Here is a 21,616-nt window from a genome sequence, read left to right on the forward strand (position 1 = left end):
GACTAGCAAAAGCACCAGTCAGGTTTATAAATTTTAAAATTTTTAAAAACTTTTTAGAAACAAAAACATGGAAAGAAAAAGCTTTTAACAAAAGTGCAAAAAACTTTAAATGTATCATGGTAACTTCAAAAATTATTATTTTATCTTGATGACACAAAGGAAGGAAGACAGACAGCCCAATTGAAGAACTATATTACTATATTACTATATAATGGTCAAAGAACTATATTAAAGAAGAATATGCAATTTTACTATATTTGTGTAGTTGTCCGTGAAAGTGTAGATACTGTGCTGCTTAATGCAGAATGTGGCGAAAGGGGCATAAAACATCGCTTTCATCTCAGCTGTTGTTTCCCTTTTTAAAATACTCGGACACAATTTTGTTCTTGCAGAATCTTTATAATCCCCTTAGTACATTACACACAATACAAGAATACGCCTGGAAGTCATAGTATCGTATCCTCTGTGTTGTGTACTACAAAGGTAGATGAAAAGACTGAGGCCACCTGTGATTGTTGATAGTAGCTTATTGTAAAATCCGTCAGCAAGAATGAATGGCGGTAAAGTTCAGAACAGCATCGTGTACCTGTCAGTACAGAAAAGAAGAATATCGTTGTTATTTAAGGTGAAAAATTCGGCCTAAACTGTTTAAACTGTGGTACCTATCCTTAGTATTATTAATACCACCGCACTACACCTTAAGCAACACGCAAGCAACTGTCCACACTGATAAACAAACTCGCAAACACACCCACACACACACACTAGCCTGCATACGCTTCAACACCCTCACACCCACCATATCTACAGCATTCAAACAGCAGCAACCATCGTCCTCACAGAACACAAACAGGCAATGTGGACACTGAGAAACAAGTGCACGCCTCCACAGATTCATTGTAGCACCATTCCAGATGAAAGACTCCTTCACCTCGAGGAGACTGAGAAAGACAAAGACACTTCGCCAGAAGGACACTACCACGAGCTGTGGGGTAACCTGATGTGAACGACAGCGGCAACAGTGCGAGAGGGGGAAATCCCCCTCTCCACACCCACGCACCTCGAAAGGAGATATGTGAAAGAAAAGAAACAAATGAACAAGGACTTTTCGTCGCTCTGTTTTTGAACCTGTGAAAAAAACTTTCTCGTTGATACTTGTAAATACCTGTAAATATTTCTTTTTTTATTGTTTAATAAACAAACGTGGAAAAAAATTCGGCCTTCTGACTAAGCATAATTGGAAAAATAATTACACCTTGAACGTAAATCTTTTTAACACAAAAAACTTATAAACTATTGTCTCTACAAACAACAGGTAAAAGGGTCGGTCTGGTGTACCACTTTCAGTGTATACAGTCAAGTGGATGACATCGTCACCATGGTAATAGTGTCAATTGATTGTTTTACTGTGTCATAAAAGACAAAAGGCACAATACCTCCGAAATCATTTTTTTTCAGTTTCTTCAAGTTTAGTCAGCCAATCAGAACTAAGGCATCTATTTCCTTAATAATGCCGTTTACAATCTGAAAAAAACAAACAAAATAAGTGAGATTGAACGTTTGTAATTTTCTAGTCATTTTGGCCTATGTCTTCAAATACAGAGTCCTGAGTTCATAAATTACTAGTTGTTATAATCAATTGTAGTTCTGTTTTATAAAAAAAAGTCTGCAATATAGCTTGCAAACTAAACACCTGCTTGGTAATTATACGAACATTTCAGTTACTTAAATTACATAGAAATTTTTGAAGGTATTATCTGCACAATTTAAAATGGCAATCTTTTGTACTTTAGGTTTAGTCAAAGCAAATTATATAGACTGCACTGATTCTTATAACAGTTTACGTAATATAATTAAAAATCAAGATCCTGTGTTGGTTGTTGTATAATTATTATAAATACTTTAAAAAATATTAATAAACTTCAGCTTAAACTATTCTTGAAAAGACCTTGTGAAAATCAAAATTTTTTTACTTTTTTACAAACATTAAGCACATAACGACTGAATCATTCTCAGATTCGTTACAGTTAAGTATTGTATTAATAAAGAAAATATATTAGGACCTTACTTGCGGCATGTTCTCTTCAAACTCTTCAAATGTGATTACGCCGTTTTCTAAAAAAAGAAAACATTTTTTTTTGAAAAGATCCAATTCAGGGTGATTGATACGTTTAGTCAATAAAACGTGTGTTACCGTAATGTCAAAAATAGCTGTTATCCTAATTTTAACAACAGATTATACATACTCCCCAAAAATAACTAATATAAATCATTACACTTACTATTAGTGTCCAGGATGTTCATTAAAGTGAACATCAACCGAGGAAGAAATTCTGTCGTCGATCTCGCCATCGAGTTTCTCGTAGTACTTGAACTGTCCTTTGACGATTATGTTAGGCATTTTTTGGGGTTCTCTAAGTTTATATTCACTATAGCTCACAACACCATCGCCTGCAACAAAAATATTGCACACAGTTGACCACTGTAAAAATTAATAGTTATTATAGGTCAAACGATGGCCCGTGTAAATATAAGAAACAGTAAGAAAAGAAAACTTTCCTATTTGGAGTTTCATTGCTTTTATTTACTGTTGAGCTGTATTGCTATAACCTTTTCTCGATTATCCATATTTTGTAGAATTATAACAATTTAGAGTTTTAAAATTGAGTGGTTACCGTTAACATCTAGTTTCCTCCTAATAAATTCTTGCACCTCATCCAGCGTCACAAGCCATCGTGGTTAAAGTCAACTGCGATGAACCCTTGGCGAATAGCTTCGTGGTCTAAGCTGAAAAATATGAATTTAATTGTCAGTTGTTTATCCATGCTATGGTGGATCCAGACATGTTTTTGTCAGAGGTAGATCTTGTCATAACAACGTATCTAGTTTTTGAATTGTTTTAAGCTTGCTTTCTGTTCTTAAAAGTTAAGTTTAGTTTTACATCATATTTTAATTGTTTAAATCTTGTTTTCTTTCTCAATTTCAGGTTAGACTTGGTAAAAGAATTTGAATCACATTAACAGCAGCACTAAACATCGAGTTTATGTAAGTCTATGAATGTTACCTTAAAAAAGGTGAGTGTTGTCCAAATGCAACAGCAAGAAGACCAAAGGGGATGAGGATCTTCATTTGAAATACGAAGTTTAATCTAAAAGTTGAAGTGTTAAAGTTAGAGGCTGACATTAGATGTGTCCATTTTTAATAAACCATTGCCATGATCTTCTTGACCGCTATTTCTAAGACAACAGTTTACTCACTTTTTCTCTTACGTGTCTGAAAAAGCATCGTTCATATGTGCAGACAAGTACTTGTTTCTGTACTTTCTCACTTACATAAATATTGCATTATTTTATATTTACCGTTTGAATCAGAAGGCAGTCTAGCGGAAGCAGTAGTGTTCCAGTAGTTGCATATGGCAGGTGACGGTAGGAAGGAGTGTCCCTCTTTTAATATACTCTTTGTCGTAATTAACGCATTAAAACAAGATTAGGTGGTGAAAAGATAAAAATCTTCACTGATTATAATTTGCTTGCTGTTATTGACTGGTGACCGCTACTTGAACCTTTGATAATATGAGAGTTAATACCGGAAAGCACTAAATGTTTGGACACGCTCGGTGTATTTATGGTTAAGTTGTCGACTACAGTGCACTTGATTGTTAGAAGAACATTTAGTTTTCTATGCTTAGAAAGTTTATAAAACAATGAAAACAAAATTGATAAGTGAATGTTACTTAACTGAAAAATGTTTACACCAGTAAATAGGGACTTGTTTGTTTTTAAACTTGTATTTTTAACAAGAACAAGTCAGCCCAGAGATTAAACTAAGAGCATCTCTACGTTTTCATTCCAATAAGATGAACTGTCAGCCTGTGTAATACTTCTAAAACCTACTAGGCGACACAATCATTAATTAAACTGGTTATACGATATCAGGCTGATTCATCGCAAGGTGTGCAGGTGGATAATTAAGGAGTTAGAAAACGAGCGAGTGCATTATTAAATAAAGAAATCATAATAAATAATTTTTAATAAATAAATGTCGATGAAGTGTACAGATGCAACATTTTATAGCATGGAAAAGGTTAGAGTTTTTATACAAAAAGAGAATAAAAATTGTCATCGACATTTTACATTATAATGGACTATAAGATAGACTGGCATATACGTATATCAGTTATATTCAGATTTTCAATCTCTCTTTGTCGAAAATGCGCAATATTGTGTTATTCTCTTGTGTTTCGTGTTTCACAGTTTGCTCTGCTTTGAAAACTTTTCTGATAAACTGAGAAACAACTAAACAAACGCACTCGTTTTAACTGTATAACATACATCTGCTCTAAAAGTCTACTGCCATCCTCCTGTATCTACTGTCTGCCTTCCATTGTTTCCCTATTTCTTCGTTCCTCCAGGAATTCTATCAAAGCGAGGTGAGTTTGCAAGAAAAAACGGAAAAACAAACAAAAAAAAAAAGCAAACGAAAAAACCCGGAAAAAACAACGTAGTTAATATTGATCTCTCGAACCAGTTCCTCGCAAGGGTTGTTGTTTCAAGAAACAGTACTTCGTGTCAGGGTTCTGTTCTTTCCTCTTCATCTTTTGTCCAAAGATAGGGCAGTACACTCTAGCAGTACAGCAACAAGTCCGAAAGTTTCAGACTACTTATCTTCTCATAAGATCCTCATTTCAAAACCACCGATTTGTCTCTCCACCCTTCTGATTTGTTTCCCCATTTTTATTTAGTGATGGCGTTTGTCATTTTGGTCAATACTACACATACACTCTTTCCCTTAGCGATAACATATTCATATTCTCCTCATCACGTTTAAGTGCAGCACATACCTTAAACAAAAAAAAAAGTAAACACTTACAAATATTTAGGAAAAGCAATACCCAGTGTGACTTACAAAATTACATCGACCTAAAGAAAACCTTAACTACATCAAGGTCTCCATCCGTCCGCTTGTCCAACTTTCGCCATCGCCCTGTCAACGCGTGGACACGTGACCGTGCTGTACCCCGGTTGCGGCAAAGCCTTCTTGCGGAGCTGCGAGGGTGCGAACCTGCGAAGCAGGGGCCCACGTGACCAACGGTCTGCCGAGGTTTTACACCTGCAGAGGGCCCTGGAAGGGGAAGGACAAGAGGAAGTGGGGTCAACGCTGGAGTGCGACAAAAGGCAAGATGACCAACCTCTAGACTTGTCAATGCTTGTCGTTTTTATGTAAAATCATGAATTTTTGTGACCTGTGTAAAATGCTTGTCGCATGTAAAATCATTATTTTGTGACCCTGTGTTCCAATTATTTTCGCCTTCAGGATAACCACATTGACTAAAATCTCAACTTTCAAATTCCAAAGCCTTAGTGCCTCTCACCAACCCGGGTAAGATGGAGATGGAATCATCAGTAATAAAGAAAGCATGAATTTTGTCAAGCCTGGGATAATTAACTGTGTACAGCGCTGACACTTAAGGGGGATTTAAACCAGCAAAAGCACCAGTCAGGATTATATACATTTTAAATTGTTTTCAACTTGTCAGAAAAAAGTATTGAAGAAATAGCTAATAACAAAAATGCTCAAAACTTTAAATGTATCACTGCAGTTTCAAGAATTATTTTATCTTAAAACACAAAGACAGGAAGACAGACAGACAGACAGACCATTTATAGAACAATACTAAAAAAATGATGCTAATGTACATACATTTTTTCTCTATTTGTGTAGGTGTCTGTGAAACTGTAGAAACTGTACTTCCTAAAGCAGAATGTGGCGAAAGGGGCATAAACATCGTCTCACGCTTTTATCTCAACGTTGTTGTTTCCCTTTTTTAAACACCCGTAAATAACACGATTTTGTTTCTTGTAGACCCTTTATAATTCCTTTAGTACATTACATACAATACAAGAATACGACTGAAAGTCATGGTATTGTATCCTCTGTGTTGTGTACTAAAAAAGAAAGATTAAACGGCTGAGACCAGTTGTGTTTGTTGATAGTAGCTTGTTGTATACTCAGTCGGCAGGAATGAATGGCGGTAAAGTTCAGAGCAACATCGTATACCTGTCAGTACAGAATAGAAAAAAATCTTTGTTATTTAAGGTAAAAAAAAATACCATTGGACGTGAGCCTTTTAATACAAAAAGAATTTACAAATTATTATGTCTACAGACAACAGGTAAAATGTCTGGTGAATCACTTTCAGTGTATACAGTCAAAATAAGTGGATGACATCGTCATCACGGTAATAGTGTCTATGTTTGTTTTATTGTGTCATAAAAAAACAAAAGGTGCAATACCTGTGGAATCATTTTTTTAAATTTCTTCCAAGTGTAAGCTTAGCCAACCAGAAATAAGGCATTCATCTCCTCAATAATGATGTCAACAACCTGGCAAAAATAAAAACAAAATACATAATCATGAGTTCATCAATTACTAATTGTTATTATCGGTGTCCAGTCACTTAATCCCCAGACACTTAATCCCCGACGCTTCATCCTTAAAATGAAATTTTAACTATACAAATTATGAAGCCAGCGAAAAATTTAATTGAAATTCAAATAATTATTTTCATATAAACATCACAATAAGTTTACAATTAAAATACTTTAAATAATGTTGTAGATGTTTAAATGCATTGAAGTTAATAGCTTGATTTAAATATTATTAATGTATTTCAAGATTTATTTAATTGTAAAACTTGGGAACCGTTATTATCGAATGAAGTTATGTTTCATTACAAGCGATGCAATATAGCATGCACAGTAATCACCTTCTAGGTAATTATACAAACATTACAATTATTTAAATTACATTGTAATGATTTTATGACTTGTCTACGCTATTTATAACTTTGTACTTTAGCTTTAATCAAAGCTAATTCCACCAACTGCACTGATACACTTAAAGTACTTAAATTTTTTAAAAAAAGATACTTCATTGTTTGTTGTTAAAATATTATAATTACTTTAAAAAAAGAACATAGAAAAACTAGTGTTTAAACAATTTTAAATACATGACGACTGAATCATTCTCAGATTCCTAGAGTTATGTATTCTCTTCATAAAGACAATATATTAAGACCTTACATGCGGCATGGTCTGTTTCAATTCGTCAAGTGTGACTACGCCGTCCTCTGAAAATGAAGAAAGAAAGTTTGTTTGAAAACATCAAATAAAAGATGATCGATAGGTTTACACAGTAAAACGTGTTTTAAAGCAATGCTAAAATAGCAGTTACCTAACTTTCACAACAGTTTATAAATATTTTTCTTAAGTAACTAATATTTTCATTACACTTACTATTAGAGTCAAAGATGTTTCTCAAGCGAGCTGCACCCAGGAGAGAAAATCTGTCGTCTGTCTCATCATCCAGTTTGTCGTAGTACGTGAATTGTGCTTTGAGGATTCTTTTAGGAGTTTTTTTGGGTTGACTAAGTTCATATTCTTGATAGTTCAAAACACCATCGCCTGCGACAAAACCGTTGCACACAGTTGAGCTCTTTTATAAGTATTTGTAATTATCAGTCCAACGATGACATGTGTAATCATAACAAACGTGTGAAAAAGAAAGCTTTCCTATCTGGAGTTTCATTGCTTTTATTAACTGTTAAGCTGTCTTGGTATAACCTTTTCTAGATTATCATATTTTGTAGAATTACACAAATTTCGGTTTTAGAGTTGAGTGGTTACCATTCAGATCGTATTTTCTGATCCATTCGAGTTGGTCCTCAGACGTCACAATACCATCATGGTTCATGTCAATTGCAGTGAACCCTTGGCGAATAAATTCGGGGTGTAAGCTGAAGAATATGAATTTCATCCGAAAATATTTTTGTTAGTGGTAATTCATGTAATAACATAAAGACGTTTATCGTAGTGCATAACATTTACACGAATCATTAAGTAATTACACACAACCTAATGTAAAGCAAAACAATAAAAACCTTAAGAAATTTTGTGTAGTTTTACATCATATTATAATTGGTTGAAGCTTGTTTTCTTTCAGGTTAGAATTGGTAAAAGAATTTTAATCACATTAACAGTAGCCCTAAACGTTGAATTTATGTACATCTGTGAATGTTACCTTAAATAAGATGAGTGTTGTCCAAGCGCAACAGCAAGAAGACCAAAGAGGATGAGGATGTTCATTTTAAACCAAGAAGGTTAATCTAAAAGTTGAAGTGTTAAAGTTAGACAGGCAGACATTAGATGTGTCCAGTTTTAAACCATTGCCATCCATCTTCTTGAATCTCTATTCCTATGACAATATTTTACTCACTTTTTCTCTTACGTGTCTGAAAACGCATCGTTCATATGTGTAGACAAGTATTGTGTTTATACTTTCTCACTTACATAAATATTGAATTATTTTATATTTACCGTTTGAATCAGAAGGCAGTCTAGCGGAAGTAGGAGTGTTCCTGTAGTAGCGTATGGCAGGTAACTGGAAGATAGTGGTGTCCCCTCTCTTAATATTCTCTTTGTCATAATTAACACATTAAAAAACAGGATTAGGTGGTGAAGAGATAAAAATCATTATTGACTACAATTTGTTTTCCTGTTATTGACAGGTGACCGATTACTGAACCTTAGAGTACATGTAACTTAATGCCAGCTCAAAAACAAATGTTAAGACATTTTTGCTTATTTATTTTGTTGTCAATTAGAGCGCCCGTGTTAGTTATTTAAAACAATTAATAATACACGATTGGGCAGCACAATCGTTAATTAAAATGGTTATACGATGTCAGGCTGATTCATCGCCAGGTGTGTAGATTGATATTGAAGGAGTGAGGGCGTAATTAAAATTTAAAAAAAATCAACAAAATAATTTTAATGTCGTTTACTTGTACAAATACATGACTTAATTATATTTGTAAATATTAACTCAGTTACACGAAAAGGGAATATAAATTGTCAAAGACACTCTAAATAATAATGGACTATAAAATTTATCAGTTATATTCACAATTTATATCCTTCGTCACATATACGCCATAATGTGTTTCTAAAATTGTTTTTTTTTTTGTAAGTTGGACACTTTGCTCTGTTCTTTGAAACCTTACTGATAAACTAAAAAGAAACCTAAAGAAACAACTCGTTTTTCATGTATTACATACATATTATTATTTCAAAATTTACTACCATGTGCCTATATCTACTGTTCTTCTACAAAAAAAAAAAGGTGTACAGTGTGTGTGTGTGTTATGAAGTGTGTACAGCTATTATAAGATATTATCAGATATTATCTGAAAAAACTTAGAAACCTCCTACTTATAACACAAACATTACATAATACTTAATTATTTAATTATGCAATACTTAGTAAAATAGAGATGAAAAGCTCATTACTTGATTATAATGTTAGGAATTGTGAGAAATGTTTAGATTTTAGTGTAAACTTAACTTAGAAGAGAAAATGTTCCACTCCAAAATATTTGAACCTATTTGTACCAAAAAAAGGAAAACTCCCGGATGTGATAGATTGCCCTATGACACTTTTTAAGATTGCAGATAACATCTTCGTGAGATTTCTACACTATCTCTTTTACTAAAGTAAATTTAAGTGGTACTTATCCCAAAAAGTGGTTACAGGTCAGCTGCTCGCAGGCCCTCGAAAGTTTCTTCTGTCCAGCCAGGACAGCAATCACCTCCTTCTCACCTTTTTGTCCTCCTTTTTCACTCTCTTTCTTCCCATTCGTTTTTCTTTTTCTGAATCTCGTGGACAGTCGTCGTCTAGCAACGGCCGTGTCGGACGTGCAGGTCGGTTTTAGACCGTGACACAGGTAACCGTCGTCTTTTTGTCTCTTGTTGGTTGACTTGTCCCGAGCCGTTTCGGTGGATAAACAAATAATATTTTGTCTTCCGCATTTCTCTAGTATACGGGGCCCTAGTGTTAAAGCATGATGGACAATTCTATGTAGTCCTGTTTCCACAGGCTCGCCGTATTTTTGTCTCCCTTCTGTTTTCTCCTTCTTTATTTCCGCTCTCCTTCCATCTCTCCATCTACACGGCCACTACTGCAAGGTCTCCATCCGTCCGCCTGTCCAACCTGCGCCATCGCCTTGTAGACGCGTGTACACGTGACCGTGCTGCACCCCTGGCGCCTCCAAGCCTTGGTACGGAGCTGCGAGGGTGTGAACCTGCCAGCAGGGGTCCACGTGACCAACGGTCTGCCGAGGTTTTACACCTGCAGAGGGCCCTGGAAGGGAAAGGAGGAAGTGGGGTCAAGGCTGGAGCGCGACAAAACGCAAGAGGACAAGCTGCAGTCGGCAAGCACTGTGACCAACCTACAGACTTGCCACCCCGCAGTGTGTGGGTGTTGTGTCTCCTCTTCTCTGCTTTTTCTTTCGTTTCCTTTTTATATTTACCCTTTATTTCGGCCTGTGCTTATGGCAGTGGCTTTTTTTTATCTTCTCTTTCTCTTTTAAGTGCAGGTGTAAATGTGTGTATAAGAAAGTTAATTAGTATTTTGCGTAATGAATTTCTTGTTTAGATATTTGTGAATGTTTGCTCATGTGCTAGTAAACCTAAATGTAAAATGCTTGTCGCATGTATAATCATTATTTTGTGACCCTGTGTTCCAATTGTTTTCGTCTGCAGGATAGCTCATCGACTAAAATCTCAATTTTCAACTTTCAAAGCCTTTAGTGCCTCTCACCATCCGGGTAAGATGGAGATGGAGTCATCAGTAAAGAAGAAAGCACGAATTTTGTCAAACCTGGGATAATTAACTTTATACAGCGCTGTCACTTAAAGACCAGCAAAAACACCAGTCAGGCTTATACACATTTTAAATTCTTTTCAACTTTCAGAAATAAACTTATTGGAATAAATAGCTAATAGCAAAAATGCACACAACTTTGAATGTATCATGGCAATTTTAAAATTATCAATGTATGTTAACGACACAAAAACAGAAAGACAGACAGATAGACCAATTAACGAACTATGTTTAAAAAGTATGCAAATTTCATGCAATTTACTCTATTTGTGTAGTTGTCCGTCAAAGTGTAGATACTGTGCTGCTTAATGCAGAAAGTGGCGAAAGGGGCATAAACATCGTCACACGCTTTCATCTCAGTTGTTGCTTCCCTTTTTAAAATACACAACACAATTTTCTTTCTTGCAGTATCTTTATAATTCTTCTAGTACATTACATACAATACAAGAATACGACGAGAAGTCATTGTATTGTATCCTTTGTGTTGCATGCTAAAAAGATAGATTAAAAGACTAAGGCATTTATGTTTGTTGATAGTAGCTTGTTTATACTCAGTCAGCAAGAATAAATGGCGGTACAATTTCAGAACAGCATCGTCCACCTGTCAGTAGAGAAAAGGAGAGCATCGTTGTTATTTAAGGTGAAAAAATACACCTTGAACGTAAATCCTTTTAACACAAAAATGAGTTACAAACTATTTTTTCTACAGACAACAAGTGAAATGTCCGGTCTGATGAACCACGTTCAGTGTATACAGTCAAGTGGATGACATCGTGATGATCGTAATAATGTCAATGTTTGTTTTACTGTGTCCTAAAAGACAAAAGACACAATACCTCGAGAATCAATTTTTTTTTCAATTTCTTTCAAGTACAAGCATAGTCAGCCAATCACAGATAAGGTTTCTATCGCCTTCGTAATTGCGGCAACAATCTGGCAAAAAGAAAAACAAAATAAGCGAGATTTCCCTTTTATGCTATACTCTTTATTATGTCTTAGGTCTCCAAATACATAGTCCTGAATTGATAAATTGCTAGTTGTTATTATCAAATACAGTTCTGTTTTATAAAAAAAATTCTGCAATATAGCTTGCAAACTAAACACCTTCTTGGTAATTATACAAACATTTTAATTACTTCAATTACATTGAAATTTTTGAATGTCTTATTAACAATATTTAAAATGGCAACTTTCCATACTTTAGGTTTAGTCAAAGCAAATTATATAGACTGTATTGGTTGTGGTTCAAGTATTATAAATATTTATAAAAAAGAGAATATAAACAACATAGAGCTTAAACTATTCTAAAAAAAACCCTTGGGAAAAGAATTAATTTTTAAGTTAATTTTCAAACATTTAGCACAAAACGACTGAATCCTTCTCAAATTCGTACAGTTATGTATTGTATTCAAAAAAATCTATTAGGAACTTACACGCGGCATGTTCTCTTGAAATTCTTCAAGTGTGACTACGCCGTTTTCTAAAAAAGAAACAAAACACATTTTGTTTGAAAACATCAAATTTAAGATGATTGATACGTTTACTCAATAAAACGTGTGTTCCCGTTAAACGTGTGTTAATGTAAAAATAGCTGTTGCCTAACTTTTAACAACAGATTATACATACTCCCCAAAAGTAACTGATATAAATCAGTACACTTACTATTAGTGTCCAAGATGTTGAACAAGGGAACAGCACCCGAGGCAGAAATTTTGCCGTCGATCGTGCCATCGAGTTTGTCGTAGTAATTAAACTGTCCTTTGACGACTCTGTTAGGAATTTTTTGTGGTTGACTTAGTTTATATTCCTCATAGTTCACAACACCATCGCCTGCAACAAAAATATTGCACAATTATTAATCGTTATTATAAGTCAAACGATGGCCGCTGTAAACATAAGAAACAGTAAGAAAATAAAGCTTTACTAATTGGAGTTTCATTGCTTTTATTTACTGTTGAGCTGTATTGCTATAACCTTTTCTCGATTATCCACACTTCGTAAAATTATAAAAATGTCGTTATTAATATTGCTTGGTTACCATTCAAATCGGGAATACTTCTATATTTTTCAACCTCATCCAGCGTCACCAAGCCATCGTGGTTAAAGTCAACTGCGACGAACCCTTGGCGAAGAGCTTCGGGGTTTAAGCTGAAAAATATGAATTTCATTGTCAGTTGTTTATCCATGCTATGGTGAATCCAGACATGTTTTTTGCCAGAGGTGGTTCTTGACATAACAAGGTTTCCAGTTTGCGTAGTGCACAACATTTAAATAAATCATTAAATAATTACACACTACTTATTCTACTACAAATGTAAAACAAAACAATAAAACACATTAAGATAAAATTGTGTAGTCTCATATTTTTAATTGTTTTAATCTTGCTTTCTGTCCTAAACATTTTAGGTTAGAATTGGTTAGAATTTTAATCACATTAACAGTAGCGCTAAACATCGAGTATATGTAAGTCTATGAATGTTACCTTAAAAAAGGTGAGTGTTGTCCAAATGCAACAGCAAGAAGACCAAAGAGGATGAGGATCTTCATTTTGAAATACAAAAGTTAATCTAAAAGTTGAAGTGCTAAAGTTAGAGAGGCAGACATTAGATGTGTTCTCTTTTATAAACCAATGCTAGCCATCTTCTTGACTCGCTATTTCTATGACAACAGTTTACTCACTTTTTCTCTTACCTGTCTGAAAAAAGTATCGTTCATATGTACAGACAAGTATTGTGTTTGTACTTTTTCAATTACAAGAATATTCCATCATTTTATATTTACCTTTTGAATCAGAAGACAGTCTATCGGAAGCTGTAGCAGGTGTGGTGACTGGCAGATAGTGGTGTCCCCTCTCTTAAAATACTCTTTGTCATAATTAACACATTAAAACAAGATTAGGTGGTAAAAAGATAAAAATCTTCACTGAATATAATTTGTTTTCTGTTATTGACAGGTGACCGCTTCTGAACCTTAGATTAAATGATACTTAACACTAAATGCTTGGACAACTTCGCTGTATTTATTATTAAGCTGTCGATTACAGTGCACTTGCTCGTTAAAAGAACATTATTTTCTATGTTTAGAAAGTTTAAGAAAACAATAATAGCAAAATGTATAGATGTATTTTACTTAACTGAAGCACGTTTAATTCAGTAGATAAGGATTTTTTTTTTCAAGATCAAACTAAGGGCAACGCTATGATTTAATTCCAAGAAGATTAACTGTCAGCCTCTGTATTACTGCTAATACCCTACTAGGCGAGACAATCGTTAATTAAACTGGTTATATGATGTCAGGCTGATTTTTCTCCAGGTGTGCAGGTTGATAATGAAAGAGTGAGACAAAAAGGCGAGCGCATATTTAAAGAGAAAAACATCAACATAAATGAATGGATTTAATAAATAAGTGTCGATGAAGTGTACAAGTATAACACTCAATAATATGGAAAAGTTTAACTCCTTTATACAAAAGTAAAGAAATATTCCCAACGACTTTTTACATATGATTGGAGTATAAGATATAATGGAAAATAAGTATATCATTTATATTTACATCTCATATCTCTCTTTGTTTAAAATGCGCAATTTGTGTTTCCCAAGTTATTCTCTTGTGTTTGTTGTTTTAAGTTTTTGAAAACTTGTTTGATAAACTGAGAAACACCTTAAGAAACACACTCGTTTTTTTACCGTGTTACATACCTCTATTCTATTTAAAAATCTTTTGCCATCTGTCTGTATCTACTGTCCTTCTACTGTCTCACCATTTCTCCGTCTTACGAAAATGTAACAGGTGCCACAGTAAATCTTTACATAATGGGTGAGCCTTACATGTTAAAAAAATACTTAACAAACAACTTTTTGATATAACCACACTTTTCATAATTCAGCCTTGACATGAAACAAAAAAAATTTAGAACAAAAATAATTAGGACTGAGTTAATTAGGCAGAGAAGGACCGCAACCCAGTGCAGCTCAGTAGCGCTGAGCTATTTTAAGACCACCGTGACTCTCACGTGACATGCAAATGTCGGGGTTAAGCCAAGTAAAGCGAAGGCGACCATCGAAACACTGCTCGGTCCTATAACCAATGCAAGGCCCACACAATAGTCATGATACCAATAACATATGCTTCTTCTATATATTATATGTTATTGTTTTCTGTATTTGAAGTGAATGCTTCTATATACTATGTTTTTGTTTGTTTGTTACGATCATCTCGGCTTGCTTGAATGGGGTCGATTCGGCCATATGACAACTCGACCAAGTCCTTTAGTCTATTTGACACAAATATAAACGACTTTTGCAGTAGTTTTGATTCTTAGATATCAGAAGACGCTATTCTAAATGCAACAAAGGTTGTTGCTGCTATTTTATTTTTTAAAAAAGAACCTTTTGTCTATCGTTCTTCTACGTTATTGTGTGAGCAAAATAATCTTTTACGTGGTCGAATTGGTCGATTAATAGTAGGATTGACCAATCCCTCGAATGAGTGGGACGGGCGGTACAAACATTATAAACAATGAAATGGTGACTAGCAAGCAGTTAACAGTTCAAATAACTAAAGTAAATGGAAGTAAAAAGCTTTTGTCATGGTTTAATTGTTAAGCCGTATTGCTTTTGTTTTTAATTTGATAAATAAAATTCCGTCGAAAATCAATTATTATCTTATGAAAGGACACTTTTTTTCACATTTGCCTGTTTAGAATTGCATGTAAATAGTCGGTGGTAGTCCAGCCATCCACTGTTGTGTTCAGGTTGTTGAAGTCGGAGGATGAGCTTGACACCTTGTGTAGTACCAGCTATCCGCCCACTGTGAATGTGTCAGCAGCGAAGAGGGAACAAACACATACCAGCTGTTGTTTACAGCAAATAAAAATGAAATCAAGTTCTTTTTACACTTAAGGTGATTTGAAATCAGAACAATCAAAACTCTTTAGTTGGTGTAGTGATTAGAGTTATCTTGTCGAGGACATCCGGTGTCTTCTCTTGAGCCTGTACCCTTCAAACTGTAATTGCGTTCCTAGTGTTTGTTGGTTGAAAGCATACAGCACGATGCAGTCGAAAAATAGTGACCACTCGGTGCGTGCACCAAGTACCAATAGGCTCCTTCACTCAAACACTGATGCTAAGTAGAATTAACTTTGCTGATACAGGGCAAAGGTCGGCGTTGCCGCGTCAGCAAAAGCAGCATCGTCCTCACAGAATAAAAACACTCACTATGGACACTGAGAAACAATGCACGCCTCCACAGATTCATTGTAGCACCATTCCAGATGAAAGACGCCTTCACCTCGAGGATCAACACGAGACTGAGGAAAGACAAAGACACTTCGCCAGAAGGACATTACCACAATCTGATCTTTTTTGGCGGAAAAGTCTAACAAAAATTATGACATTCAACGATAGTTAAAAAGAAGAAGAGGACCTTTTTTGAACGAGATTATTTTAAATGTATTTTACTTAAATAGTTGTATAAAAGCAAAGTGAAATGCAAATCATAATTTAGGCCCGACATCATTTTGCTGTAGATGCGCACTTTTGATTGCATTCTGTACTTATTAAAGACTCACATGCACAGTCTACCAATTTTCATGTAAAATTTTCCACATGAAAATATTTAAACCTATTTGTGCAAAAAAAAAAAAAAAACCCTCCCGGATCTGATAGATTGCCTTATGACATTTTTAAGATTGCAGATAACATCATATGAGATTTCTACACCATCTCTTTTAATAAAGTGAATTTAAGTGGTACTTATCCCGAAAAGTGGTCGACGGGTTAGCTGCTCGCAGGGCCCTCACAAGTTTCTTCTTTCTAGACAGGACAGCAATCACATCCTTCTCCCCTTTTTGCCTCCTCTTTTGCTCTCTTTTTTCCCACTCGTTTTTTTTTATCCCTCTTATGGACAGTCGTCGGAAGTGCAGGACGATATTAGACCGTGACCCAGTAGCCGTCGTCTTTTTGTCTCCTGTTGATCGACCGAACGACTTGTTCCGAGCCGTTACGGTGGGTGAACAAATGACATTTTGTCTTTCGCATTTCTGTAGTCTGTCGGGGCCCTAATCGGCGAGTGGAAATGCATGATGGACAATTGTATGTAATGCTGTTTCCACAGGCTCGCTATTCCTTTTTCTCTTCTGTTTTGTCCTTCTTTATTTTCACTCTCCTTCCACCTCTCCATCTACGCCCGCTACCACATCAAGGTCTCCATCCGTCAGCCTGTCCAACCTGCGCCATCGCCCTGTCAATGCTTGCACACGTGAGCGTGCTGTACCCCGGGTGCTGCCAATCCTTGCTGCGGAGCTGCGAGGGTGCGAACCTGCGAGCAGGGGCCCACGTGACCAACGGTCTGCCGAGGTTTCACACCTGCAGAGGGCCCCGGGGGAAGGGGCAAGACAACAAAACCTGGACAAGAGGTGGTGGGGTCAACGCTGCAGCGCGACAAAAGGCAAGATGACAAGCTGCAGTCGGCAAGAACTGTGACCAACCGATAAACTTCCACCCCGCAGTGCGTGTGGGTGTAGTGTCTCCCTCTTCTCTGTTTTTTCTTTCGTTTCCTTTTTATATTTACCCTTTATTTCGGCCTGTGCTTATGGCAGTGTTTTTTTTTTATCTTCTTTATCTCTTTCGAGTGTGGGTGTGAATAAGAAATATAACAAGAAATTTAATTAGTTTAAGAAATTGGTATAAGAAATTTAATTAGTATTTTGCGTAATGAAGTTCTTTTTTAGATATTTGTGAATGTGTGCTTGTGTGCGAGTAAACCTAAGTGTAAAATGCTTGCTGCATCTATAATCATTATTTTGTAACCCTGTGTTCCAGTTATTTTGGTCAGCAGAATAGCACATTGACTAAAATCTCAACTCTCAACTTCCAAAGCTTTATTGCCTCTTACCAACCCGGGTAAGACGGAGATGAAGTCATCAGTAATGAAAAAAGCACGAATTTTGTCAAACCAACATCGTCACATGCTTTCATCTGAGTTGTTGTTTCCCTTTTTAAAATACTCGAACACAATTTTCTTTCTTGCAGAATCTTTATAATCCCTTTATTAAATACAATACAAGAATATGCCTGGAAGTCATAGAATCGAATTCTTTGTCTTGTGTACTAAAAAGACAGATTAAACGACTGAGGCCAGTTGTGTTTGTTGATAGTAGCTTGTTGTTTAATCAGTCAGCAAAAATGAATGGCGGCATCGTGTACCTGTTACAAAAGAAAAGGAAAACATCTTTGTTATTTAAGGTGAAAAATACACCTTGAATGTAAATGTTTTTAACACAGACAACAAGTAAAATGGTCGGTCTGATGTACAACTTTAGTGTGTACAGTCAAGTGGATGACATCGTGAATATCGTAATAATGTCAATGTTTGTTTTACTGTGTCATAAAAGACAAAAAACACAATACCTCCGGAATCAATGTTTTTTCACTTTCTTCCAAGTATAAGCTTAGCCAACCACAACTAAGGCATCTATCTCCTTAGTAATGCCGACAACAATCTGGCAAAAGAAAAACAAAATAAGCGAGATTCCACTTTTATGCTACACTCTTTATTATGTCTTAGGTCTCCAAATACATAGTCCTGAATTTATAAATTGCTAGTTGTTGTTATCAAACGTAGTTCTGTTTAAAACAAACGATGCAATATAGCTTGCAAACTAAAACATGCTTGGTAATTATAAAAATATTTTGATTACTAAATTACATTGAAATTTTTGAAGGTCATATCTGCAATATTTGAAATGACAACTATCCGTACTTTAGGTTTAGACAAAGCAAATTATATCGACTGCAATGGTTCTTATAACACACTTTACGTGATATAATAAAAAAATCACGATACTGTATTGGTTGTGGTTCAAGTATTATAAATACTTTAAAAAGAGAATATACACAAAATAGAGCTTAAACTATTCTAAGAAAACCTTGTGAAAATCATTAATTCTAAGTTAATTTTTAAACATTTAGCACTTAACGACTGAATCATTCTCAGATTCGGACAGTTATGAATTGTATTCATAAAGAAAATCTATTAGGACCTTACTTTCGGCATGTTCTCTTCAAATTCTTCAAGTGTGACCTCGCCGTTTTCTAAAAAAAGAACACATTTTGTTTGGAAACATCAAATTTAAGATGATTGATACTTTTACGCAATTAAACGTGTGTTAACATAATGTAAAAATAGCTGTTACCTAGTTTTCACAACAGTTTATACATACTCCCTAAAAGAAACTTATATAAATCATTACACTTACTATTAGTGTCCAAGATGTTCATCAAGTTAACATCACCCGAGGGAGAAATTTTGTCGTCGATCTCGCCATCCAGTTTGTCGTAGTACTTGAACTGTCCTCTGACGATTCTGTTAGGAGTTTTTTGTGGTTGACTAAGTTTATATTCTGTATAGCTCACAAAACCATCGCCTGCAACAAAAATATTGCACACAGTTGACCTTTCTGAAATTGATCATTATTATGGGTCAAACGATGGCCCGTGTAAACATAAGAAATAGGAAGAAAAGAAAGCTTTCCTATTTGGAGTTTCATTGCTTTTATTTACTGTTGAGGTTTACTGTTGAGGTGTATTGATGTAACCTTTTCTCAATTATCCACATTCCGTAGAATTATAAAACTTTCGGTTTAGAATTGACTGGTTACCATTCAGATCGCGTTTTTTACTAAATTCTTGCACCTCATTCAGCGTCATAAAGCCATCGTGGTTAAAGTCAACTGCGACGAACCCTTGGCGAATAGCTTCGGGGCTTACGCTGAAAAATATGAATTTCATTGTCAGTTGTTTTGTCCATGCTATTGTGAATCCATACATATCTTTGTCAGAGGTGGTTCTTGTCACAACAATGACTCTAGTTTGCGTAGTACACAACATTTAAATAAATCATTAAATAATTACACACTACTTATTCTACTACAAATGTAAAACAAAACCATAAAAGACATTAAGATAAACTTATGTAGACTTATCGCATATTTTTTTTTTAGTTTTAAGCTTGCTTTCTGTCCTAAAAGTTTAGGTTAGAGTTGGTAAAAGAATTTGAATCACATTAACAGTAGCGCTAAACATCGAGTTTATGTAAGTTGATGAATGTTACCTGAAATAAGGTGAGTGTATGCCAAATACAACAGCAAGAAGACCAAAGAGGATGAGGAACTTCATGTTGAAATACGAAGGTTAATCTAAAAGTTCAAGTGTTAATGTTAGACATTCAGACATTAGATGTGTCCAGTTTTATAAACCAGTGCTATTCATCTTCTTAACTCGCTATTTCTATGACAACATTTTACTCTTTTTTTTTCTCTTACGTGTCTGAAAAAGCATCGTCTATACGTGCTGACAAGTATTGTGTTTGTATTTTCTCAATTACAAGAATATTCCATCATTTTATATTTACCGTTTGAATCAGAAGGCAGTCTAGGGGAGGCAGGAGTGTTCCAGTTGTAGTGTATGGCAGTTGAATTGCAGTGTTGTCCACTCTCTTAATATAGTCTTTGTCATAATTAACACATGAAAACAAGATTAGGTGGTGAAAAGATAAAAATCTTCACTTAATATAATTTGTTTGCTGTTATTGACAGGTGAACGCTTCTTGAACCTTAGATTAAATGAGATTTAATACCTTAAAACACTAATTGTTAGGACAACCTCGCTGTATTTATTGTTAAGCTGTCGATTACAGTGCTCTTGCTCGATAAAAGAACATAATTCTCTATGATAACAAAATGTATAGATGCATTTTACTTTACTTAAACACGTTTACATCAGTAGGTAAGGCCTTGTTTGTTTTCAAAGTTGTTTATTTATATTGAATGCGTGTAAGCCCAGATATCAAACTATGGGCAACGGAACGTTTCAATTCCAATATTCTAATAATTCGTTGTCAGCCTCTGTAATACTGCTAATACCCTACTGGGCGACACAACCGTTAATTAAAATGGTTATACGATGTCAGGCTGATTCATCGACAGGTGAGCAGGTTGACAATTAAGGAGTGAGACAAAAAGTGACTGTATATTTAAAGAGAGAAACACCAACATAAATGAATTGATTTAATAAATAAGTGTCGATGAGGTGTACAAATGAAACACTCAATAATATGGAAAAGATTAACTCTTTTATACAAAGAAAAATTTCTAACTACGCATTGCATAATAATGGAGTATAAAATATAATGGTATATAAGTATTTCAATTATATTTACATCTCATATCTCTCAATGTTTAAAATCCCCAATATTGTCTCTCCCAAGTTATTCTCTTGTGTTTCCTGTTTTACATTTTGCTCTGTTTTTAAAGATTTCTCTGATTATCTAAGAGTCACTTAAACAAACAAGCGTTTTACCTGTTACATACATCTACTTCATCTAAAAGTCTGCTGCCATCTGCCTTTATCTACTGTCCTTCTTCTACTGTCTTACCATTTATCCGTCTTACGAAAATGTAGAAGGTGCCACTTGGAAAAAAAGTAAATCTTTACATAATTTGTGAGCCTTGCATGTTAAAAAATACTTAACAAACAACTTTTTGATATAACCACGCTTTTCAAAATTCAGCCTTGACATAAAACAAACTTAAAAAAAGTTAAGAACAAAAAATAATTAGGACTTAGCATCTAAAGACATAATGCGAAAAGTTTTCGAAGTTTGCTAATATAGTCTGGATGTGTGCTAAATGGTAAACTGATTTTTCTCAATATTCAAATATAAAAAAATATTTTTAAATACAAGTTTTTCGATTTGCATACAAAGGAAAGTTATGTGTATTCAAGCCACATTAATTGCATCAATCATTTTTACACAAGAGTTATATTTTAATTAGGTAGAGAGGTAGCCTGTCAATGTTTGTTAAAAGTGTATTCGCGGTTTTACAAAGAAAGGTCCT

The 21,616-nt window shown here is 34.8% G+C and overlaps 1 protein-coding gene and 1 long non-coding RNA gene across 3 annotated transcripts; both read right to left on the minus strand.

Moving 5' to 3' along the window:
- Positions 1–378: 378 nt before the first annotated feature.
- On the minus strand, positions 379–20,244 carry LOC112569340. 2 transcript variants are annotated; one of them, XM_025247119.1, is made up of 7 exons: positions 20,131–20,244; positions 19,831–19,915; positions 19,379–19,488; positions 18,977–19,144; positions 18,766–18,812; positions 1,437–1,524; positions 379–586 (listed from the first exon to the last, which is right to left on the minus strand). In XM_025247119.1, exons 2-6 carry the CDS (start codon positions 19,893–19,895, stop codon positions 1,474–1,476), a joined length of 441 nt encoding a protein of 146 aa, XP_025102904.1. In that variant the 5' UTR covers positions 19,896–19,915; positions 20,131–20,244; the 3' UTR covers positions 379–586; positions 1,437–1,473. The 2 variants fall into 2 exon arrangements, with proteins under 2 accessions (XP_025102904.1, XP_025102905.1); XM_025247120.1 differs by lacking the exons at positions 379–586; positions 1,437–1,524 and adding exons at positions 17,914–17,924; positions 18,129–18,220 and having other exon boundaries at positions 20,131–20,243.
- On the minus strand, positions 2,492–3,401 carry LOC112569390. Its single transcript, XR_003100391.1, has 3 exons — positions 3,360–3,401; positions 3,065–3,148; positions 2,492–2,787 (listed from the first exon to the last, which is right to left on the minus strand). It is a non-coding gene; the product is annotated as an uncharacterized LOC112569390 (long non-coding RNA).
- Positions 20,245–21,616: the final 1,372 nt, after the last annotated feature.

Source organism: Pomacea canaliculata, linkage group LG7 (assembly GCF_003073045.1).
Source record: "Pomacea canaliculata isolate SZHN2017 linkage group LG7, ASM307304v1, whole genome shotgun sequence".
NCBI lineage: Eukaryota > Metazoa > Mollusca > Gastropoda > Architaenioglossa > Ampullariidae > Pomacea > Pomacea canaliculata.